This window comes from Panicum virgatum, chromosome 7N (assembly GCF_016808335.1).
Source record: "Panicum virgatum strain AP13 chromosome 7N, P.virgatum_v5, whole genome shotgun sequence".
NCBI lineage: Eukaryota > Viridiplantae > Streptophyta > Magnoliopsida > Poales > Poaceae > Panicum > Panicum virgatum.
The window spans coordinates 32744095-32765832 of NC_053151.1; the positions used below are offsets into that span (position 1 = coordinate 32744095).

At 46.5% G+C, this 21738-nt stretch overlaps 2 protein-coding genes and 1 pseudogene across 3 annotated transcripts; all 3 read left to right on the forward strand.

Annotated features, from left to right (window-relative positions):
- On the forward strand, positions 1–3177 carry LOC120683938 (galactose mutarotase-like). The gene is made up of 4 exons (XM_039966029.1): positions 1–358; positions 483–532; positions 2102–2225; positions 2312–3177. The coding sequence occupies exons 1-4, from the start codon at positions 178–180 to the stop codon at positions 3046–3048; spliced, it is 1092 nt and encodes a 363-aa protein (XP_039821963.1). The 5' UTR covers positions 1–177; the 3' UTR covers positions 3049–3177.
- Positions 3178–3480: 303 nt separating this feature from the next.
- On the forward strand, positions 3481–21234 carry LOC120683936 (galactose mutarotase-like). 2 transcript variants are annotated; one of them, XM_039966027.1, is made up of 6 exons: positions 3481–3860; positions 3977–4026; positions 4542–4665; positions 4745–5481; positions 9467–9468; positions 21223–21234. In XM_039966027.1, exons 1-4 carry the CDS (start codon positions 3665–3667, stop codon positions 5479–5481), a joined length of 1107 nt encoding a protein of 368 aa, XP_039821961.1. In that variant the 5' UTR covers positions 3481–3664; the 3' UTR covers positions 9467–9468; positions 21223–21234. The 2 variants fall into 2 exon arrangements, with proteins under 2 accessions (XP_039821961.1, XP_039821960.1); XM_039966026.1 differs by lacking the exons at positions 9467–9468; positions 21223–21234 and having other exon boundaries at positions 4745–5574.
- LOC120683939 lies at positions 19493–21333 on the forward strand (annotated as a pseudogene).
- The last annotated feature ends 405 nt before the right edge of the window (positions 21334–21738 follow it).

A 21738-nucleotide genomic window follows, 5' to 3' on the forward strand; every position in this document is an offset into this window, starting at 1 on the left:
CCACCCCACACCCCACCCCAAACTGATTGCCCGCCTATATTAGGTGACGAGTGGCCATGGCCTCGCGGGATCTCGGCAGCCGCCGCTGGCCTTCTCCTTAACTGCATGCACTGCTGACTTGCTCCTGCGTCCAAGTGTCCAGCTCCGCTTTCTGCTAGCCATCGCCGGCCGCCGCCGATGGCGAGACGCGAGGTTCTCCTCGGCCTCGCGCTGCTGTGCCTCCTCGCGGCCTCCGCGCAGCTGGCCGCCGGCGCCCGGAAGATGGTCGGGGTGTACGAGCTCAGGAAGGGGGATTTCTCCGTCAAGGTCACCAACTTTGGCGCCAGGCTGATGTCCGTCGTCTTCCCCGACTCCAAAGGTGCCCGCGGTGCTCTTGATCCCTGTCGCCTCTTGCCCTGCACTTGTACACCGACCCCAGTTGCTGGGTTCTTTCGTTCCGTTTCGTGCCAAGATTTATTTTTTCCAGGCGTGTTGCTCTGCAGGGAATTTGGCTGATGTCGTCCTTGGCAAGGACACCATCGCGGAATACGTCGTAAGATCACCAAAACCATTCTGAATGTTCTTCTTTCTTGAGTTCATCCATCTTTTTTGCACCACACTATGCTCGCATTTGGCATCAGTTGGGCAAACAGAGTTGTGCGAGGACAATGCCTGAGCATGGGACAGCATTTTTTATTTCCTTATGATCTGGTAACAGTTCAACTACTACTAATATTCTACATGTCCAAAAAGTTCAGTTCAACTTTAAGAAAGTGGTGTGCACGCCTAAACGTAGAGATTATTCAGTTTCTTATCCGGCACGGCCTGATGCACTCTGCGATCCTTTTAGGACAATCTACTTGCAAATCATGCTCGCCTTTTCATGTGTATCTTAGACCAATATCAATGGAAGCGCTATGAGCATTAAATTAGTTAACATGGTAGAAAAGAGAGAATGGGGAGGATCATGTGATGTAAGAAAAGTGTCATCACCATGACATTCATCCGGCTCGGTTAACTAATTCACAATCTTAGTAACTATGCATTGACACTCCCTACTAAGAATGATCTTACTATTGGAGCAAGGTTAATAATTTAACCTGCTGCCGACTAAATGCAAGTGACATGTTACGCACAACCAACACAACAGCTAGTTTATATAATAGATTGTCTATTAGATTAGCTAAGAGTAGTAGTAGTAGTAAAAATACATTAAAGATTCCATCTCGTGCTCCTTGCAGACGCTGCTAGTTCCACCTACCATATCTCTATTGAGTACGCAAGCGTTTGTTTCTCGGAAGATGTGATTGAGCCGAGCACTTCATCGTCCGCCCCCTTGTTCTCTCTCCTCGCTTCTCCTGCTGGGATTTTAGTGACGTGAAACCTGTTGTACCCTGCTGACAAGGACCAATAAAAGATCAGCTCAACTTTAAGAAAGTGGTGTGCACACCTAAACGTAGAGATTCTTCCATTTCTTATCCGGCACGGCCTGCCGCCTGATGCCCTCTGCGAGGTTCAAGAACTGAACAAGTAAAGCATAAAAAAAAACTCAACTTGTACATCCTTTTAGGACAATCTGCTTGCAAATCATGATCGCCTTTCCATGCATCCCACGTGGAAAGGAAAAGGTGATAAGAAAATCATGAAGAATCGACAGTAGTCAGATATTTTTGCAATGTTTTCTCGTCTTGTTTGGCTCGGCAGCGAATGCAATTATTATTTCAAAGATTCCGTCACGTCAAAAGATTCTTGAGAGAAATTTCCAAGCCTGATCTAATCTCCGGCACCAACCAAATTTTCAGAAAGGCTTATCCATAAGTAGCTAGACAAACTTTCAGCTAGCTGGTAGAAAATGACATCTGCTTGGTGTATTATTTCTTCTGGCTCTGTTTAGTTCCCAAAATTTTTTCTATAGTACCCGTCACATTGAATTTTCGGACACATGCATTGAACATTAAATACAGTTGAAAAAATAACTAATTACACCGTTTAACTGTAAATGACGAGACGAATCTTTTAATCATAATTAATTCATGATTGAATATTAATTGCCAAATAACAACGAAAGTGCGTCTCGTACCCATTCCAAGTCATTTTCTGCATATTCGCTCTGTTCGGCCAGGACGATGAGTTCTACTTCGGGCCGATAACGGGGCGCATCGCCCAGAGGGTTGCCCGGGGCCGGTTCGTCCTCGACGGCAAGGTATACCACATGTACAGAAACGACGGCAACAACACAATTCACGGTACTGATCCATGTCGGTCGATGATGACCTGCTGCTGTTCTTGAACGAAACAATTCACCTGCTCCTGCATCTGCTGCCGTATTCAGGTGGCGGCAGAGGGTTCAGCAAAAGCATCTGGACGGTGAAGGAGCACGTCGCCGGCGGCGACTCGCCGCACGTCACCTTGTACTACCGCAGCTTCGACAGGGAGGAGGGCCTGCCCGGGAACGTGGACGCGTACGTGACGTACCGGCTGTCGGCGCCCTACACGCTGGGCGTGCACATGAACGGGACGGCGCTGGACAGGGCGACGCCGGTGAACTTCCTGCTGCACTCGTACTGGAACCTGGGCGGGCACGGCGCCGGCGACGTGCTGGGCCACACGCTCCGGCTCTTCGCGTCGCGGCACGCGGTGCTGGACGAGGAGCTCCTCCCGTCGTCGGGGCGCGTGGAGCCCGTGGCCGGCACGCCGCTGGACTTCCGGGCGCCGACGGCGATCGGCGCGCGCATCCGCCGCGTCCTGGGCGGGCGCGTCGTCGGGTACGACGCCAACTACATAGTCGACGGAGCGGAAGGCGCGATGCGGCCGGTGGCGCGCGCCCGGGACGGCGCGTCCGGCAGGGCGCTGGAGCTGTGGGCGAACCAGCCGACGATGCAGCTCTACACCGGGAACAACCTCAACCACACCAGGGGCAAGGGCGGCAGGGTGTACGAGAGGTACGCCGGGTTCTGCCTCGAGACGATGGGGTACGTGGACGCCGTGAACCACCCGGAGTTCCCGTCGCAGATCCTCAGGCCCGGCCAGGTGTACCACCACGACATGGTCTTCAAGTTCTCCTTCTAGTAGTAGCTGCGCGATTGCGTTTGGTCTTTGGTGTAACCGTGCGCGAGCAAGACGATGAGTCAGGTGGTCATTGGTGGTTGGAGTCTTGGAAAGAACAATAATAAGGGTCTTGCTACTGCTACCTCCACACGGGACTGTCCCAGCCAGCCCGCCTCGAACCTCCCGATGGCTCTCGATTTGTTCAGCTCGGCGCCCCCAAACAATGTCTGATCCACGAGCGACGGGGCTCGCTGCCATGCACGCTCGCAACAGGCGGCAACCCAAGGACCACCTCACCGGAATTAGGACGGACTCCGGGGCGGCTCGCCGGACTGATCGCTGGGCACGGCGAGATACCCGACAACGGACAGCTGACGGACAGCTGCACGGCGAGGAAATGTTTGACCAGGTGCCGCTGCTGCCTGCTGCTTCCAAATGCTAAGCATAACAAAGATCACACGAGAATATCGAAAATCCGAATTGAAAAGACGAAGACAGATTCAAAGCCGTCCGGGATTCCAGACCATGCAAGCGCGTCGCGTACTGGCGCGCGCGTACCCGTCTCTATATATTGGGCGATCGCTAGTTGCGGCTCTGCCTCCGCAAGCAACTGCAACCTCGCGTCGATTGGCCGGCCATGGCTAGGCGTAGCCACCGCCAGCTGCTCCTCGCGACTCTGTGCCTCGCGGCGTCCATGCTTGGCGCGCAGTCCACCGGCGCCGACGACGCGAGGGCGGCGGCCGGCGTGTACGAGCTCAGGGTGGGGGATTTCTCCGTCAGGGTCACCAGCTGGGGCGCCAGATTAGTGTCCGTTGTTCTCCCCGACTCCAAAGGTACCTGCAGCTCGATCTCTTCCTGCTGCCGCCTCTGCAATTCCGCATGCGCTGGTCCGGCCATTGTCACTGGAATCCTCCCTCTTGGTAAACGGCCCAGGTTCGTGGTTTTGCAGGGAACTTGGCTGATGTCGTCCTCGGCAAAGACACCATCGCTGAATACGTTGTAAGATGAGCAGACGCCCCTCTTCTTTGAATCCGCTCGTCCATGATATCTTTCCTGTCCATTGCGTGTGCATAGAATTCGCCTCCTGCTTGATGAACCGAACAAAAACCGTGTCACAAGTTATCTAGTCCCTTTTTCCCTGAAGTTATACTAGTCCAAGCATCACGTAGTTAGAATTTGAAAATTCACAAGCATGAGCTAACACATGTTCAGCCACCAACCAAACTTTTGGAAAAAGGCGGTCTCTCGGGATGGAAGAAAATGGTATTTTACTGTGGACTTGTGGTGTCCAGGATGGCACGCTCCATCATTATCTTCCCCTAATTTAGCACTGATGACAGAGATCGTGCAGAGATCAGGCAAGGGCCTATACGCATCATGTGAATGGCACGCTGCTGAATCTCTCGAGTTGATGGCATCATCCATGGGTGTTTCCTAGTGGCTAGTAGTACTTGTCTCACACCAGCTCTCACATCAAGTTGTTCCCTGCATCTTTGCTCCTGCCACGGACGCAGAACGACACCTCTTACTTCGGCCCCATCACCGGCCGCGTCGGGCAGAGGATTTCGCGGGGCCGCTTCGTCCTCGACGGCGAAATCTACCACCTCGAAAGAAACGACGGCAGGAACACGCTTCACGGTATGAATGGCCGCCTTGGCTTGCTACCACTTCTTGGAGGAAATGATTGACATGCTGCCGCATCTGCTCGTCTATACAGGTGGTGGCACGGCGTTCAGCAGCAGCGCCTGGACGGTGAAGGAGTACGTCGCCGGCGGCGACTCGCCGCACATCACCTTCTTCTACCGCAGCTTCGACGGGGAGCAGGGCTTCCCGGGGAACCTGGACGCGTACGTGACGTACCGGGTGTCGAGCCCCTACACGCTGGGCGTGCACATGAACGCGACGGCGCTGGACAGGGCGACGCCCGTGAACCTCCTGCTGCACGCCTACTGGAACCTGGGCGGGCACGGCAGCGGCGACGTCCTCGGCCACACGCTCCGGCTCTTCGCGTCGCGGTACGCCGTGCTGGACGACGAGCTCCTCCCGTCGTCGGGCCGCGTCGCGCCGGTGGCCGGCACGCCCTTGGACTTCCGGACGCCGACAACCATCGGCGCGCGCATCCGCCAGGTCACCGGCGGCAAGGTCGTCGGGTACGACGCCAATTACGTCATCGACGGGGAGCCGGAGGGCATGCGGCCGGTCGCGCAAGTGCAGGACGGCGCGTCAGGCCGGGCGGTGGAGCTGTGGGCGAACCAGGCGACCGTGCAGCTCTACACGGGGAACTGGCTGAACAACACCAAGGGGAAGGACGGCAAGGTGTACAACCAGTACGCGGGGTTCACCCTGGAGACGATGGGGTACGTGGACGCCGTGAACCACCCCGAGTTCCCGTCGCAGACCCTGCTGCCCGGCCAGGAGTACAAGCACGACATGGTCTTCAAGTTCTCCTTCTAGGTGCCGCATCGGATTTTGGTTTAATTTGATAAACTAGTTGTTGGGATAAAGGCACTAACAAATGCATAATTTAATCCCCCATCTTGTGATGACCATCGAAGAGAACATCTACCAACAGATATTCAGCGGAATACTAATGATCACATGCACAAGAGACACAATGATTTACGTGGGAAAACCTTCTCAAGATGAGGAGTAAAAATCCACGGTTTTCACTATAATCAACAAATAGTTACAAGGAGTCTTCTCTAGGACTTCTAGAGGATTACACCAGCAGCAACACATTCATCATGATATACTTGGCATCAACCATAACAACAACCACAACTATCTAGCAAGAGGTATGACTATTGGCAACAGAAAAGCCACAGATTCTGTCCTTTTCGGTAATCCTTTCATATCTCACAAACCACAGCTCCACTATGCACAAATTTTGGTAGGCAAGTAGATCTAAGAGTCTTGTGACTACTGAAAAAATTTCAGCTCAATCGGACACCGTTTGACCACCAAACAAATCATGTACCGAAACTGCTTTATGCTGAAACTGCAATCACCCGAACTGACAAAACTCCTATCAAATTTGATGCTTTGCTCAGCCAATCCTCAACTAACTAGATCGAAGCACTCTAAGTGTAGAATGAGCTCACCAAGTTTGGCGCAAATCCAAGCACGTTTGAGCCTCCAATCACTGACTTGAAGCAGATTAGTTCACAACCACCAAATATGGATAGATTTGCTTCTCCTTCTTCTTTCTCTCTTCTCTCTAGTTGTATTGTGTGTGTTCTGCTCTCTCTCCCCCACAAAAGTGATGGCCAGCACCTGGTAAAGATGAGGGTAGGGTTTTCTTGCTTGCCACTTTCTCTCAAGGAGCAATCTCAACCATTTATTCAAGCACCTAATCAATGGTGCACAAGCACTTGGGTTTGTGGGATGTTTTCATGAGTTTGATGGGCTCCAAATCATCCTCATGTGGAGGGATAGCCCAACAAAACTCCCCTTCCTGACATCATAGAGGATCTCACTGCCTTCCGGCAGCCATGCCAGCAAGCTAGCACCAAACATTGAGTTCTTTCGTCGTTACCACCTCAGTCAACATATCGGCCCTGTTGTCATTGGTGTGGACTTTCTCAAGCTGCATTCGCTTAGAATTCAATACATCTTGAATCCAATGATTACGCACATCAATATGCTTTGATCTTGAGTGAAAACTTGCATTCTTACTCAAGTGAATGACACTTTGGTTGTCACAAAACAGCACATACTTATCTTGCTCAAACCCAAGTTCATTGACAAACTTTTTCAGGCACAATAGCTCTTTGCTTGCTTCTGTTGCTGCAATAAATTCAGCTTCCGTTGTAGACAATACAACACATTTTTGCAACTTACTTTGCCATGACATAGCCCCCCTGCATGGGTAATCAAATACCCTGAAGTAGACTTTTTGCTGTCAACATCCCCGGCCATGTCTGCATCTATGTATGCAACTACCACAGGCTCACTACTTCCAAAATAAAGTTTCAGATTAGTGCTACCCCGAAGGTACCTCAAAATTCACTTCACGGCTTCCCAATGTGGTCTTCGTGGATTAGACATAAATCTGCTCATAGTACTAACCACATGAGCAATATCTGACCTTGTACACACTATAGCATACATTAGACTTTCAACTGCTGATGCATAAGGGACATGCTGCATTTTTTATTTTTTTCTCATCAGTAGAAGGGCACTGCTTGGTCCTTAATTTGAAATGAGCTGCAAGTGGACAGCTCACAGCCTTTGCATTGTCCATCTTAAATTTGCAAAGTATTTTCTCAATATACTTCTCCTGAGACAAGTACAACTTGTTGGAACTTCTGTCTCTCTCAATTCTCATCCCGAGAATTTGCTTTGCTGGCCCCAAATCTTTCACGGCAAAAGACTTGCTCAACTGTTTCTTCAGCGTTGCAATCTTTGAGACATTTTTGCCAACAATCGAGATATCATCAACATAGAGCAACAAGATGATAAAATCATCACCTGAGAACCTCTGCAAATATACACAATGGTCTGAGCTACTCCTCTTGTAGCCTCGCTCCCCATAACTGAGTCAAATTTCAAATACCATTGTCTTGGTGCTTGCTTCAAACCATAGAGACTCTTCTTCAGTTTGCACACATAGTCTTCTTTGTCTTTCACAAGAAACTCTCAGACTGCTCCATGTAAATCCCTTCCTCCAAATCACCATGAAGGAAGACTGTCTTCACATCCATTTGCTCAACCTCCAAGTTGAGCCTAACTGCCAAGCCAAGAATCACTCTAATTGATGTTATTTTCACCACCGGAGAAAAAGATTTCATCAAAATCAACACCTTTCTTTTGGCTGAATCCTTTCATAACAAGCCTGGGCTTGTACCTTGGATGTGGCGTGTACTCTTCTTGCTTGATTCTGTAGACCCACTTGTTTTCCAAAGTCTTCTTGCTTCATCAACTCATATGTATGATTCTTATGCAAGGAATCCATTTCTTCTTGCATAGTTTTCATCCACACCTTTCTATGCTCATCTTCCATTGCATCTGCAAAACACTCAGGTTTTGAACCATCAGATAGTAACACCACATACTGATCTGAGGGATATCTGGTGGAAGGAACTCGATCTCTGCTAGATCTTCTGAGTGGAATTGCTGGTGGATCTTCTGGTACTGGTGGCTGCTGATCAGGTTCATCAATTTCATCATCAAACTCATGCTGCTGGGGAGCATTTTCATCACTTATACCATGCACATCATCTTGTGTATCATCCGCAGCATCACCTTCAGCTTACTGTGGAGCTGGAGCTGCAGGAATTGGGTCTAAATTAACCAATGGCTCTTGCTGAGGAACCTGCACCTTTGTTTTCATAATATCCTTAATTGTTTGATCTTCAACAAACACAACATCACGACTTCTCACAACCTTTTTTGCAATTGGATCAAATAGTTTGTATCCAAACTCATCCAATCCATAGCCAAAGAAGATACACTGCCGTGTCTTAGCATCAAGTTTCAACCTTTCATCTTGAGGAATATGAACAAAGGCCTCGCACCCCAACACTTTCAAGTGATTATAAGAGACATCCTTGTTATACCAAACCCTGTTAGGAACATCTCCCTGCAAAGGATATGACGGTGAGAGATTAATAAGATAAACTGCAGTCATCAAAGCCTCACCCCAATAGCTCTTAGGTAGTTTTGCATGTGACAGCATACACCTCACTCTTTCTATAATTGTCTTGTTCATTCTCTCAGCAATACCATTTAACTGTAGTGTCTTTGGAGGGATGGATTGGTGCCTAATCCGTTGCTCTTTGCAATATACATCAAATGACCCAATATACTCTCCTCCATTATCAGTGCGAATGCAGTTGATCTTCTTCTCAGTTTCTCTCTCAACTGAGGCTTGGAATTGCTTGAACACACCTAGCACTTGATCTCTGGACTTTAAGGGAAAAGCCCAAACTTTTCTGGAGAAATCATCAATAAAAGTGACAAAGTATTTAGCACCACCAATTGATCTTACAGATATTTTGCACATATCTGAATGTACCAAATCCAGTAACTCTGACTTCTTGTGAGGAGGTAGACTCTTGAAAGCAATCCTGTGCTGCTTCCCAACTAGACAATCTGCACATTTGTTCAAATGTACACCTGTCATCCCTTTCAACAGATTTTTCTTCGCTAGCACGGCCATCCCCTTCTCACTCGTATGCCCAAGTCCTTGTGCCATAAAACACAAGGGTCTTCTTTCTCTAATCCATTGACAGAAACACTGGAGAGGTTAGCAGAAACATGGTACAAAAGTGAATTCTGTTACCTTTTGCGACTACCATGCTGCCCTTGGTGAGCTTATACCGTCCATCTCCAAATATGCTAGAATACCCATCTGCATCAAGCAATCCAACTGAAAACATGTTGAGTCGAAGTGCTTCAACATGCCTCACAGACTTGAGGACCAATTTGGTACCATTAGCAGTCGCTAAATGCACATCTCCCTTTCCAATGATGGCTGCCCTATCATTGTTGCCCATCTTCACAACACCAAAATTACCTACTGTATAGTTTGTGAAGTACTCTCTATGAGATGTAGCATGTATGGTAGCACCGCTGTCCGGTGTCCAAATCATCTCTTCACCATTCACATGGTTGATGGCTACATCATCAGAAGCTACAGTGATCTTCTGCTCAACAGTGGAACAAGAAAAACCCATCATTACCTTCATTTCCAGCATCAATGACAATCATTATCTCATCAACTGCAGAAGTAATGCAGCCAGCATCATTGTCACTATCACTATCTTGCTTCTGAGCTTCCTTGTTTTTCTTACCCTTTTATTTTTTCCATTTGCGGCATTGCCACTTTTTGTGTCCCTTCTCAAGGCAGTAGTAACACACCACTTCACTATTTTTGCCTCTTGACTTGCTTCTACTTGCAGCTGCACCTTTCCTCGAACCTCGGCTCATACTCCTCCCCCGTGACTCGGTGATTAGCACCACAGAATGAGAAGAGCTACTTCCTTTTTCAGCAATCCTTCTGGGTTCTTCATTTAGTACCTTGGTCTTGACAAGGTTCCAAGTAACAACACCATTAGGAGTTGAATTACAAAGAGTGACTTTCAAAATCTTCCAAGTGTCCGGCAATGAGTTAAGAGCAGCAAAGCTCTAATCTCATCTTCAAATGAGATTCACATCGAGGATAGATGATTTATAATGCCTTGAAATGCATTCACATGATTAGCTACAGGAGCACCCTCTCGGTACCTCAGATTCATCAATTGCTTGATCAAGGACATCTTGTTAGTACCTTCCTTTCGGGCATACAACTCCTCTAGTTTTTGCCACAAAGTACGTGCATGTGTCTCATCACTGATATGGTTCAAAACATAATCAACCACCCATTGTCGAATGAAACCACAAGCTTGACGATGAAGAACTCACGAATCATCATCAGATTTATCATCCGACTTTGCCTCAGCAAACACTGGCTTCGAATACTCTTTGACATAGAGCAAATCCTCCATCCTACCCTTCCAAGCTTGGTAATTTATACCATTCAATGAGATCATCCTGCTGGTATTTGCTTTCATCTTCAACACAATGCAAATCAGCAAGTGAGTCAAGTTGAATACAAGCTGAAATCAATCTGAATTTAAGCTCTTCATATCACTCTACTGGGATAAATGCACTAACAAATGTACAACTTAATCCCTCATCTTGTGATGACCATTGAGGAGAACATCTACCAACAGATTTGCAGCAGAATAATAATGATCACATGCACAAGAGACAGAGATTTACGTGGGAAACCCTCCTCAAGGTGAGGAGTAAAAACCCACGGAACCAATCGGTCCACTCCAAACTTCCACTATAATCAACAAATGGTTACAATGAGTCTTCTCTAGGACCCCCTAAAAGATTACACCAGCAGCAACAAATTCACCATGATACACTTGGCATCAACAATAACAACAACCACAACTATCTAGCAAGAGGTATGACCACTGTCAACAGAGAAGCCACAGATTCTGTCTCCTTCGGTAATCAGTTCATATCTCACAAACCACAGCTCCACTGTGCACAAATTGTGGTAGGCAAGTAGATCTACGAGTCCTCTTACTACTGACAAAATTTCAGCTCAATCGTACACCGTTTGACCACCCAAATAAATCATCTACCGAAACTGCTATGTGCTAAAATTGCAGTCACTTGAACTGACAAAACCCCTATCAAATATGATGCTCTGCTCAACCAATCCTCAAACCAACTTACCATATCGAATTACTCTAAGTATAGAATGAGCTCACCAAATTTGGCGCAAATCCAAGCACATTTGAGCCTCCAATCACTGATTTGAAGCAGATCGGTTCACAGCCACAAAATCTGGACAGATTTGCTTCTTCTTCTTCTTCCTCTCTTCTCTCTAGTTGTATTGTGTGTGTTCTGCTCTCTCCCCACAAAATTGACAGCCAGCACCTGGTAAAGATGAGGGTAGGGTTTCCTTACTTGCCACTTTCTCTCAAGGAGCAATCTTAACCATCGATTCAAGCACCTAATCAATGGTGCACAAGCACCTGTGTTTGTGGGATGTTTTCATGAGTTTGATGGGCTCCAAATCATCCTCATGTGGAGGGATAGCTCAACACTAGTCTATATCCACATTCGAGGTCTTATTCGTTAGCTATTTTGAAGAAGGGTAAATATATCTTGACATTATACGATCTTTATGAAACCAATCAAAATTTACTCAGCCTCCTCTTCTCATCATCTTTCACTCCCTCATACCTGGCCATGCCAAATCATTTGGAGTCCAAAAGTGATAGGCCTGATAATACGTGGCAAGTGTGCGGCTAGTAGTCAACACACCTGCACACGAAGAATTACGCTTTTAGTTAAGCTTGATGATACAGAGGTTCCTTTTGACCTACACTAGAACATCTGGCGTAGCAGGCCATGCCGCCGTCGCCTGCCGGGCCATTGCCTCCCCGCGCACTGTAGCAACGCTGCTTCCTCCACGGCCTCAACTGCCTGGCGCTACGCGCTCAACGTCACCGAGCCTTAGGAGGAGACCGAGCAGGTGACGGAGATGGACCTCAACCCCATGCTCCTCCGCTACTCGATCTGCATGGCACCGCAGCTGGTGCTGCCAACGCGCACACCTCGCTGCTGTACGGACACACTGCGTGGCCTCTGCTCCTACGCCCACATGGGACCCGCGCTGCTACTCCTCTTCACGTGTGCGGCGCCAGCACAGCCGCCACTGGCCGTGCCGTGGGTAGGCCCGCTGGATCCATGGTGACCCGTGCCATACAGAGGGGTGAGGGCGGCAAGGGCTGCTGTCGAGAAGAAGGCGCCGGGATAGAGGAGAGGAGGCGCTATCGGGGTATATAGAGAGAGAGGAGGCGCTATCGGGGTATATAGAGAGATAGGAGGCGGCTGGGTTGGGGAGAGGGGCATCATGGATCCTGCGGGAGGGAGCGGCAACGGCGAAGAGCACGAGGAACGGTGGAGGAGAGATGCAACTGAGGCACGCGGAGAGGGCGAAGGGGAGGGGAGGCGGGGGGAGGCAGAGAGCAGAGAGGGAGAGAGAGAGAGAGGTCGGGGGTAGGGAGCAGGAGAGGGAAGGAGAGGGCGGCGGGCAGCCGGGGATGAGAGGGGAGGAGGCGGCGGGAGCAGAAGATGGAGGGAGAGTGTGGCGGGGAGTCGGGGAAGAGAGGGGGTTAGGATTGGGAGCTAAGAGAGGGGGTTATTGGAAAAGTACCTAGCGGGGTGAGGGTTGTAAAGATCCGAGCATTATCGGATTTCTCTTTCTTTATGTCGAAATAAATATTAGCTCGAGATCCAACCTGAAAATATATAAATGTGGGCATTGTATTGTCATGACGAGTTAAGTTTAGTTCTAACTAGCACAATGTCGTGTGTTGCTATGGATAACATAATAGACCTACATATTGATTGTCCATATTCCGATTGATTTGTGCGGGCTCTGATTATGATTCGGATTAATTTGTCCAGATAATGATTAGGGTTCCGATTGACGGACTAAAAAAATATTATTTGTTTTAAAAATAGTAGAGATTTTTAGAAAACCAGAGTCTTTTTGCAAAATAGCCAAACACCGGACTGGCCGACACGCATCCCCTTTGCGCCCCTGTGAAGCGCAGGGAGGAGGACAAAAGAGAGGGGCTTTTAATCAAGTTGATGTGAGCTCAACAAAATACTAAAAACTCAGATAGTCAGATCATTGCAGGTTGCAGTTGACTTATGTTTATTTATCCTCTTCCGTGATATATGAGGTCGGAACCATTTCTATTTTCTAAAAAAAATAAATGCTTCAACTTTTTAAAACCTTCTCGAGACATAATGAAATCAGCGAAATTGTCTACTTTGATTTTGTTAGAAGATTTATAGAACAGGAGCTCCAATAGAAAAAAAAATCACAGTAAACTAGAATGAAGAAGGAAAAGAAAGAAAAAGGAGAAAGCTAAAGGTTGCTCGAGCGCTTCTCTGGCTGCCGGCGCTCGATTTCTGGAGCGTTCGATACTCACGTTGGATCCTTTCTATTCGTTGGATCTGTTTGGTGATGCTTTGTCTGTTCTGCAGTTGTACATGTGGTGGGCCCCACATGTCTGTTGTTTTTTGGGTTCCTCTGACCATTCCTTCGCTTTCCCCTTTCTCTGTTTCTCCATCTCACCCCAGGAGCTCAGTACCGCGATTCGAAGATTTCCTCCCTTGCTGTTCTTATTCCCTTGTATTTTTTTTTCATGTTTGTGCTCTGCTGTTTGGCTGATTTTGATCGATTGCTGCTGTGCTTTGGTCCTGTAGTTGTTCCTCATCAAAACTCATTCCGTTCTCTGTTCATGAGATTAGTTTAGTCGATATGATGTTTGGTTTTATTCAGCTTGACCCCGGCCACTCTGTTCGGTTGTGTAGCTTCGTCTGTTCTCTGTAGCTGTTGCTCTGTAGTCTGATTTCTCGATCTAAATTGATTTGTTTGATTTTGTTGCTATAGATCTACTTAATCTGTATGTTCACCCACTTGAATCATAGTTGGATTTGACTGCTTAGGGCTAGCTCGTTTGTGATTTATTATTTGGATACTTTTTCCCCCTTCGTCGAGTCGCTGAATGGTCGTAGGTGGGGCTGAACATTTTTTTAGACTTTTGGAATGCATTGCTTTCGAGCTACATCATCTGAACACTTCGTTCTCTGCTGAGCACATGAGTGCCAGTTGAGGAGAAATTGTGTAGGATTTAGATTATTTTCCTTTTATATGCCTAAGATTGGTGATTTGTGGCTCTGGCTCTGATTTTAGTTGATTCATTGAAGGATGATTGCCCATCCATTTCTGTTGGTTGGAGTTTATTCTTATTCCATGTCAATTGCACAGCACATGTTTCATGTTTGTTTAGGTTTGAATCCGTTTGTTCTGAGTTCTATATGCCTGCATTTGATTGGGGTTTGGTTACTTTGTTTTGTCGGTACCCTGTGGCAGGGATACCCACTTCTACTGCAGCAAGGCAGGACTCGCGTAGTCATCCATAACTACGCCCTAAGGGGCGAAGCAGCCCGGCCCCACGGGTCAGGCTCTTACCTCACCGGGCCAACGGCCCCGGACCCGCTCCCCGCTGTGGGACGGGTCCGGAGATGCCACGTGTCCCTGAGGAGGGGAAGCTCCGCGCCAACAGCCGAGGGCTCGGACCCCCCATAGGGGTCCGAGACCTCCCCGCGTCCGTCCGGACCATCCACGCGCGTAGAACCAATACACCGCCGGGGCGGGGTCCGGGGCCGCCACGTGTCCCGCAGGCGTAGGCGCGGGCGCGAGTCTTCCGATAGAAGACTCGCCCACCCACCGCATTCAATGCGGGTGGTTGAGGCGTGCTCTGCCGCCGCGGCACGCAGGGCAGCTTTTGTCAGGCCTCACTGTAGATTGCATATTACCGAGGTACACAGTGCAGCCGCATGCGCCGCATCCGTGCAGAGCCCGTCTGCCGCATTAAATGGATACGACGGCACGGCACCTTTTCATCATACCGCCTATGCCGCAAGCTACACGGCCTGTTCAGCTACGCTGCAGGCAACGCCGCAAGCTACACCCTAGCGCCGTTTCGACAAGACAGGGCATGGCTATACCAGACGGAAGATTCCCGCGGGCAGAGCAAGGAAATGCAGGAATGAGATCTCCGTCGCCTGCAACGCCATAATGTCTGTACAGTATGTTATTTTATACTACATCGTTGGACCCACCTGTCGGGGACTCAACGGCCATGTACGCGCCTCCCTTGAGATATAAAAGGGAGGCGCTCGCTGCACACTCTAGACGCTCGAAGACTCTCTCGACACTCTCAAAACACAAGCTCGGATTCACTCCAAGCAACCCTGTTCTCAACCTCTTGAGAGCATAAGTAATACAACACACAGTGGACTTAGGGTATTACGCTCCGGCAGTCCGAACCATTCTAAACCTGTTGTGTTCATCGTGTTCTTGCACCGAGATTGGGCTAATCCTAGCTAACCCCCGAGTACTTACCCTCTGGGTTTAGACGGGTGCACTACGCCACCCGGTCGTGGATTTGCACACCACGACATGTTTCTCGACTAATGCTTCAACTTGTATTCCATTTGACCATTTCATTATTGGCTAGTAAGCTTGATTGTTCATGTTCTACTGTTTCAGCTACCACTATCGATTTCAAATTTCATGGGCCAGTTGGTTTCGCACGTAGATCTGTGACTCTTTCCAGTAGCTTTGTATATGGTTGTGTACTTTGAGGAAACAACCTTATTTCAGTTCATTTATAATGAATGTGGTTATAGTTTTTCTCTTCCTCTCAATTTTTTCTGTATATTCAACCAGAATGCATAGATAGCAGGATATGCTAGTTTCTCCTATGTAGGGATAATCGCTATAGAAGGATTTTGAACTGGTATAGCTGTGATATACCAGACTGTATAATGAAGAGCATAAGCTACTGATAATGAAGAAACTGGAGCACCATGCTTAGTAGAAAGGGGGATCTATCACAGTATATATCATTGCATGGGAGAGGTAACATATGTTGTTGTGAATTGAAATGAAGGTACCTGGGAATGTTAATATACAAAAATAGGAGAGGCGCTGGCCTGCTATTTGTCTTCTCAATTTCATCAATCTTTAATAGGATTTTTCACTTTTTACACATGTTTCTAGTTTCTTCAATATTCATGTCTATAATAGTTCTGCAATTATAGTTTGGTGAAAACCTAGAGAGCATCTGGGTGTTTCTTTTGTCCTCACCAAGAAATTTTATACATGTGCGATCGGCTGCTATTATAGGTTCAGATACAGTTAACTTGCTCTAATTTTACAGTGAAATTGTAACCGTCAATTTTCTATTCCTAATCTGTAATTAGAGAGCAATATAAATGCAAGTAAATCACCTCAAATACATTGTTGCCTAATACCAATTCGGTGAATGGCTGCGGTACCACCTGAGGATCTGATAAAAGTTTAATGTCAGCCAACTTACATCAACTATATGCTACATTTACATGAGTTTCTGCACTGTCATTTCAAAGTAACTATGGTGTAAGTTATTACTCCCTTGTATGTATTTCCTGTTAAAATGAGTTATGTCCTGATGTTTTAGATGTGAATCTTTTTTAAATTTTAGTTTTTAGAATTTGACAGTACTGTTTTTTACATTATCATTTTAACATAACCAATGTGTCAGTCATTACCCATTTGTAATGGATTTTAATGTCAAAATAGTTCTGCAATTATAGTTTGGTAAAACCTAGAGCACATTTGGGTATTTCTTTTGTCCTCACCAAGAAATTTTGTACATGTGCGATCAGCTGCTATTATAGGTTCAGATACAGTTAACTTGCTCTAATTTTACAGTGAAATTGTAACCGTCAATTTTCTATTCCTAAACTGTAATTAGAGAGCAATATAATTGTATGTCCAGATATGTGTTTAATTTATTAGCATGGGTGATGATAATCTATATTTATGTTCCATTTATCATTTTTTTTTTGCAGATTCATTTCTTTTAATTAATCTTTTCTCTCATCTCTATGCTGCTGTTCATTTCTATATTTGTATATACTCAATCGTTTTATCATTTTAGGGAAATATCTTATTTCTAGAGATTTAGAGCTTTAGCTAGCGCTGTTTGCAGCAAACTTCACTTAAATGTATTACACATTTGTCAAGATACGTGCTTCTCCTCAAGGTTGTATTCTTCATTAGATGGGAAGTAGATGAACTATATGTTTTCCTCAAAGATATAGTTTAAAATTCAGTTGACCTCTTATGTTATAGCTCCTTGATAATTCATAGTGTTATTACTTACAATGCATTTTCTCTATAATTATGGTGCCATGACTAGTGTAATTTGTACATAATGTATATGTAATAGTCCACTATATTTGTATATGCCTATTTGCCATATGCATCTGTAGGGTTTCACTCATTACCCAAACTATCTGTTGTTTGATAGACTATAAAAAATTCTGAACATTTGATATTTTTGCAAATTTGTCATTTGTATTTTAGGATTTCAATTTGGACCCAAACTATCTGTAATTTGACATGGCATAGAATCTAGATTTTTTTTTTATTTCAAGATTAAGATTTCATTTCTACTTGCAGCTGAGAAGGCCTCTGGTCAGTTCTTTTGTTGCTTTTATATCCTTCCCTATAAATTCCTTTTCTTATGAATCTAGAATCAATCTGATATACTTCTTTGTCTTTCTAGTGTAATGATGGATTTTATCCATCTGAATGTTTGACTAGATCTGATTATATTCATTACATCTGAAAGTTTCTATTATTGTTTGAAAGTGATTCATTACATGTATCTGAAAGGCATTCTCATTTTTGTGCTGCCTGTTAATTTCCAGTTGCAGGATCAATCAACTTATGTTTATGTTTTCCACATTATTGGCATCCAAATTGGTGAGGATAGTGATTCGCACAGTTAAAGAAGCATGTGGTGTTCCAACTGTGGCTATGTGCCGGTCTTTTCTCTTTTTATCATCAGTTACTTCTTTCAGTGCTTCAATCTTTTGTCCATTGTCTCATATAATACATGATCATGTTGTCAAACAGGAGTGTGGATGTGTCTACGACGTTAGAGAAGCTAAAATCATTTTTGCAACTCTTGTGAACGCCAACCAACAACCCTGCAAATCAAGAACCATGTTCAGACTGTGGTCAGGAGACTGGGCATCTGAAGATATTTTCAGCTCTGCAGCCATTAAGCACTCTTTTTCTTGTTTCAAGTGATGTGAAAGTGACAAATACAATCTGATGAATATATTTGGTGCTAGAGTTTCTCGTGTGTGAGCCTATAAAATTTTGTTAGCTTCTGATCAACGGCCTATGAAACTTTGTTAGCTTATTATCAGCTTTGAACCTAGAGATGCAGAGTCCATGCACAAGTTCAGTCATATTCTATTTTCTAATCTGACTGTAATATGACTATTTTTAACTGATGAACCAAATTCAGAATATGATGTTTTTCCCAGTGTTTCAATTATTCTTTTTGGTTGATTAGAGCCCTCTGAGTAAAATCTGATGGTTAGGAAATTCGGGTGCTAGGTACCTTTAAAACACACGAATCATCATGAGCTTTTTATCCGGGTGTTTTGTCCACTTTCAATGCTCGGGTGTCAGATGCTTCCGAAACACCCGGGTACCAAGTAGACAGACCCAAGAAAAAACATACAGAAGCCAAAAAAAAATCCAGGCTGAGACAGCCACGGAGCAACTTGACATAAAAGGTGGGCACGGCGAGGACTAGCCGCATAGGCATAGGGAAAATGAAAGATGCTGCCGAAAACTTTGACCGAGTGTTGCTTTCCAGTAGATCTTATGCAAGAGCTCTTTACTCCCTTTTTTTTATCTTAGGTCTCGTTTGGTTGCCCGTGTAAAATTGTAAAATTTGAATTTTTACACATTTAAAATATTAAATATAGATTAATCACAAAATTAATTACAGAACTCGTCTATAAATTACGAGACGAATCTAATGAACATAATTGATCCATCATTAGAGCATGCGTACTGTAGCAATTACCGTAGCAATTTAGTGTCTAATCATAGACTAATTAGACTCATTAGATTCGTCTCGCAATTTACAAGCAAACTATGCAATTCATTTTTTGTTTAGTCTAGATTTAGTACTCCATACATATAAGATTATCTTTCCATGTGATAGATTTGAAATTTTGAACTTCGCAACTAAACAAGATCTTAATATATTGATGCGCAGCTCTCCTGCGAGTTCAAGAAAAAAGAATTGGTCTTAAACATAACAAAAATCACTCATAATACTCTGTCATGGTAATAAAAAGATAAATACCCAGTTATAATATAAAAACATTAGTATATATTATTGCAAAAAAAATAGACGGATTCAGGATTCAAAAAAAAATAGACGGAGATTCAGGATTAAAGAAAAATAGACGGATTCAAACCCGTGTCCAGATCATCCAAGCACGTTGCGCTCCTGACACATCCATCTATATTACGTAGTCACCACTCTACGCAGCAGCCTTCGAGGCTCCAGCACCTTCCTATCTGTTTCATTCTGTTAGCGAGTCAGCTGGTTGGCAATGGCTCGTGCTCAGCTTCTCCTCGCGCTGCTGTGCCTCGCCGCCTCCCTGGGCGCCGGCGCCGACGACGGGAGGAAGATGGTCGGCGTGTACGAGCTCAAGATGGGGGACTTCTCTCTCAAGGTCACCAACTGGGGCGCCAGGCTCATGTCCGTCGTCCTCTCCGACTCCAAAGGTACATGCACAACCGCGCCTCCCATGGCGCCGCCCTGATTCTTCTGTCGTTGCGAAAGAAGGATCATGATCTCAGCTTCAGGCTCCATGCTGTTTTGCAGGGAACCTGGCTGATGTCGTCCTTGGCAAGGACACCATCGCCGAATACGTTGTAAGATTATTTACCTTTCTACAGCTTATCATGCCGGATTGATGATACTGATGATTGCAGATTTGTGTTAGGACAATGCAAAGCATAATGACGAGGATCCTCCCTTCTTGCTTGCTTAGTCAAAACAAGTTTCTGTAGATGTGTTCTAGTCTAACTTGCTCCGAAGACTGCACACCACGCCGGGAGAACTTTCCAAGCTATATCCTTATCCAGCCACCAACCAAATAATAGTCAGAAAAGCCTATCCATAACCTGTCAAGCTTTAATTTGAGCTGATGCAAAATGATATAGTTCTCGTTGTCGTTTATAGAAACAAAAAAAGATATGCAAAAATGACCTATATGTCATTCTGATTTTGATATTCCACCCACGAGATATTTTGTTGCAAAAGACCCATCAGATTTTGTTGCAAATACCATCCCATCACACACTCACTCTGCCAATTCTGTCCATTTTTACTAATGTGCAATCCTGAAATTGTTTTTAGTTTCTCCACCAAAGGCATCACAATTTTCATCGCAACACACAAATAAGCATAATACAAGCACCGGGACAAGCCAAGAGTGGAGCTAGAAAATGTAAGGATTAGGGTCATCTGGACGGTGAAGGAGTACGTCGCCGGCGGCGACTCGCCGCACATCACCTTCTACTACCGCAGCTTCGACGGGGAGCAGGGCTTCCCGGGGAACCTGGACGCGTACGTGACGTACCGGCTGTCGAGCCCGTACACGCTGGGCGTGCACATGAACGCGACGGCGCTGGACAAGGCGACGCCGGTGAACCTCCTGCTGCACGCGTACTTTAACCTCGGCGGGCACGGCAGCGGCGACGTCCTCGGCCACACGCTCCGGCTCTTCGCGTCGCGGTACGCCGTGCTGGACGAGGAGCTCCTCCCGTCGTCGGGCCGCGTCGCGCCGGTGGCCGGCACGCCCTTGGACTTCCGGGCGCCGACGACCATCGGCGTGCGCATCCGCCAGGTCATGGGCGGCAAGGTCGTCGGGTACGACGCAAACTACGTCATCGACGGGGAGCCGGAGGGCATGCGGCCGGTCGCGCAAGTGCAGGACGGCGCGTCCGGCCGGGCGGTGGAGCTGTGGGCGAACCAGGCGACCTTGCAGCTCTACACCGGGAACTGGCTGAACAACACCAAGGGGAAGGACGGCAAGGTTTACAACCAGTACGCGGGGTTCACCCTGGAGACGATGGGGTACGTGGACGCCGTGAACCACCCCGAGTTCGCGTCGCAGACCCTGCTGCCCGGTCAGGAGTACAAGCACGACATGGTCTTCAAGTTCTCATTCTAGCACGCCATGCTAGAGTGTGTATGAGGAGTCTGCTAGCACATATTCTACATGGCAAACTTGTCAGCGCCACACACCATTTTTTTTTAATCGAGGTCATCCCCATTTCCATTACTCAAAACAGAAATACAGAAGTTTAACGGTAGAACCAGCTAACCGGATAGTGGGGGAAGAGGAGGGGGACTAGGGAAAAAGTTTAACCCTAATGCGTACCGCCATCCAACTTGATTCAAGCCGGATAACAGCACGAATCTGCAGATCCACAAGAAGTTCTAGTTTTAGCAGAGCTAGGAAAAGCAGCAAAATAGCAAACAAGTTCATGACGCTAGAAGCAGCATTTCTCAAAGAGAGTCTTCATCAGTTCTCGTCGTCACTGGGCGCGCCACTTGAGTCTTGCTGAGGTGGGGGAAGAAGACTCCTCGTCGGTGCTCTGTTCTGACTGGCGAGCATCTGGCAGGCCAACAACAGCAGCATTCCCACTCCTTCTTTGATCTGGTCCTGTACCGTGTCTTTATGTAG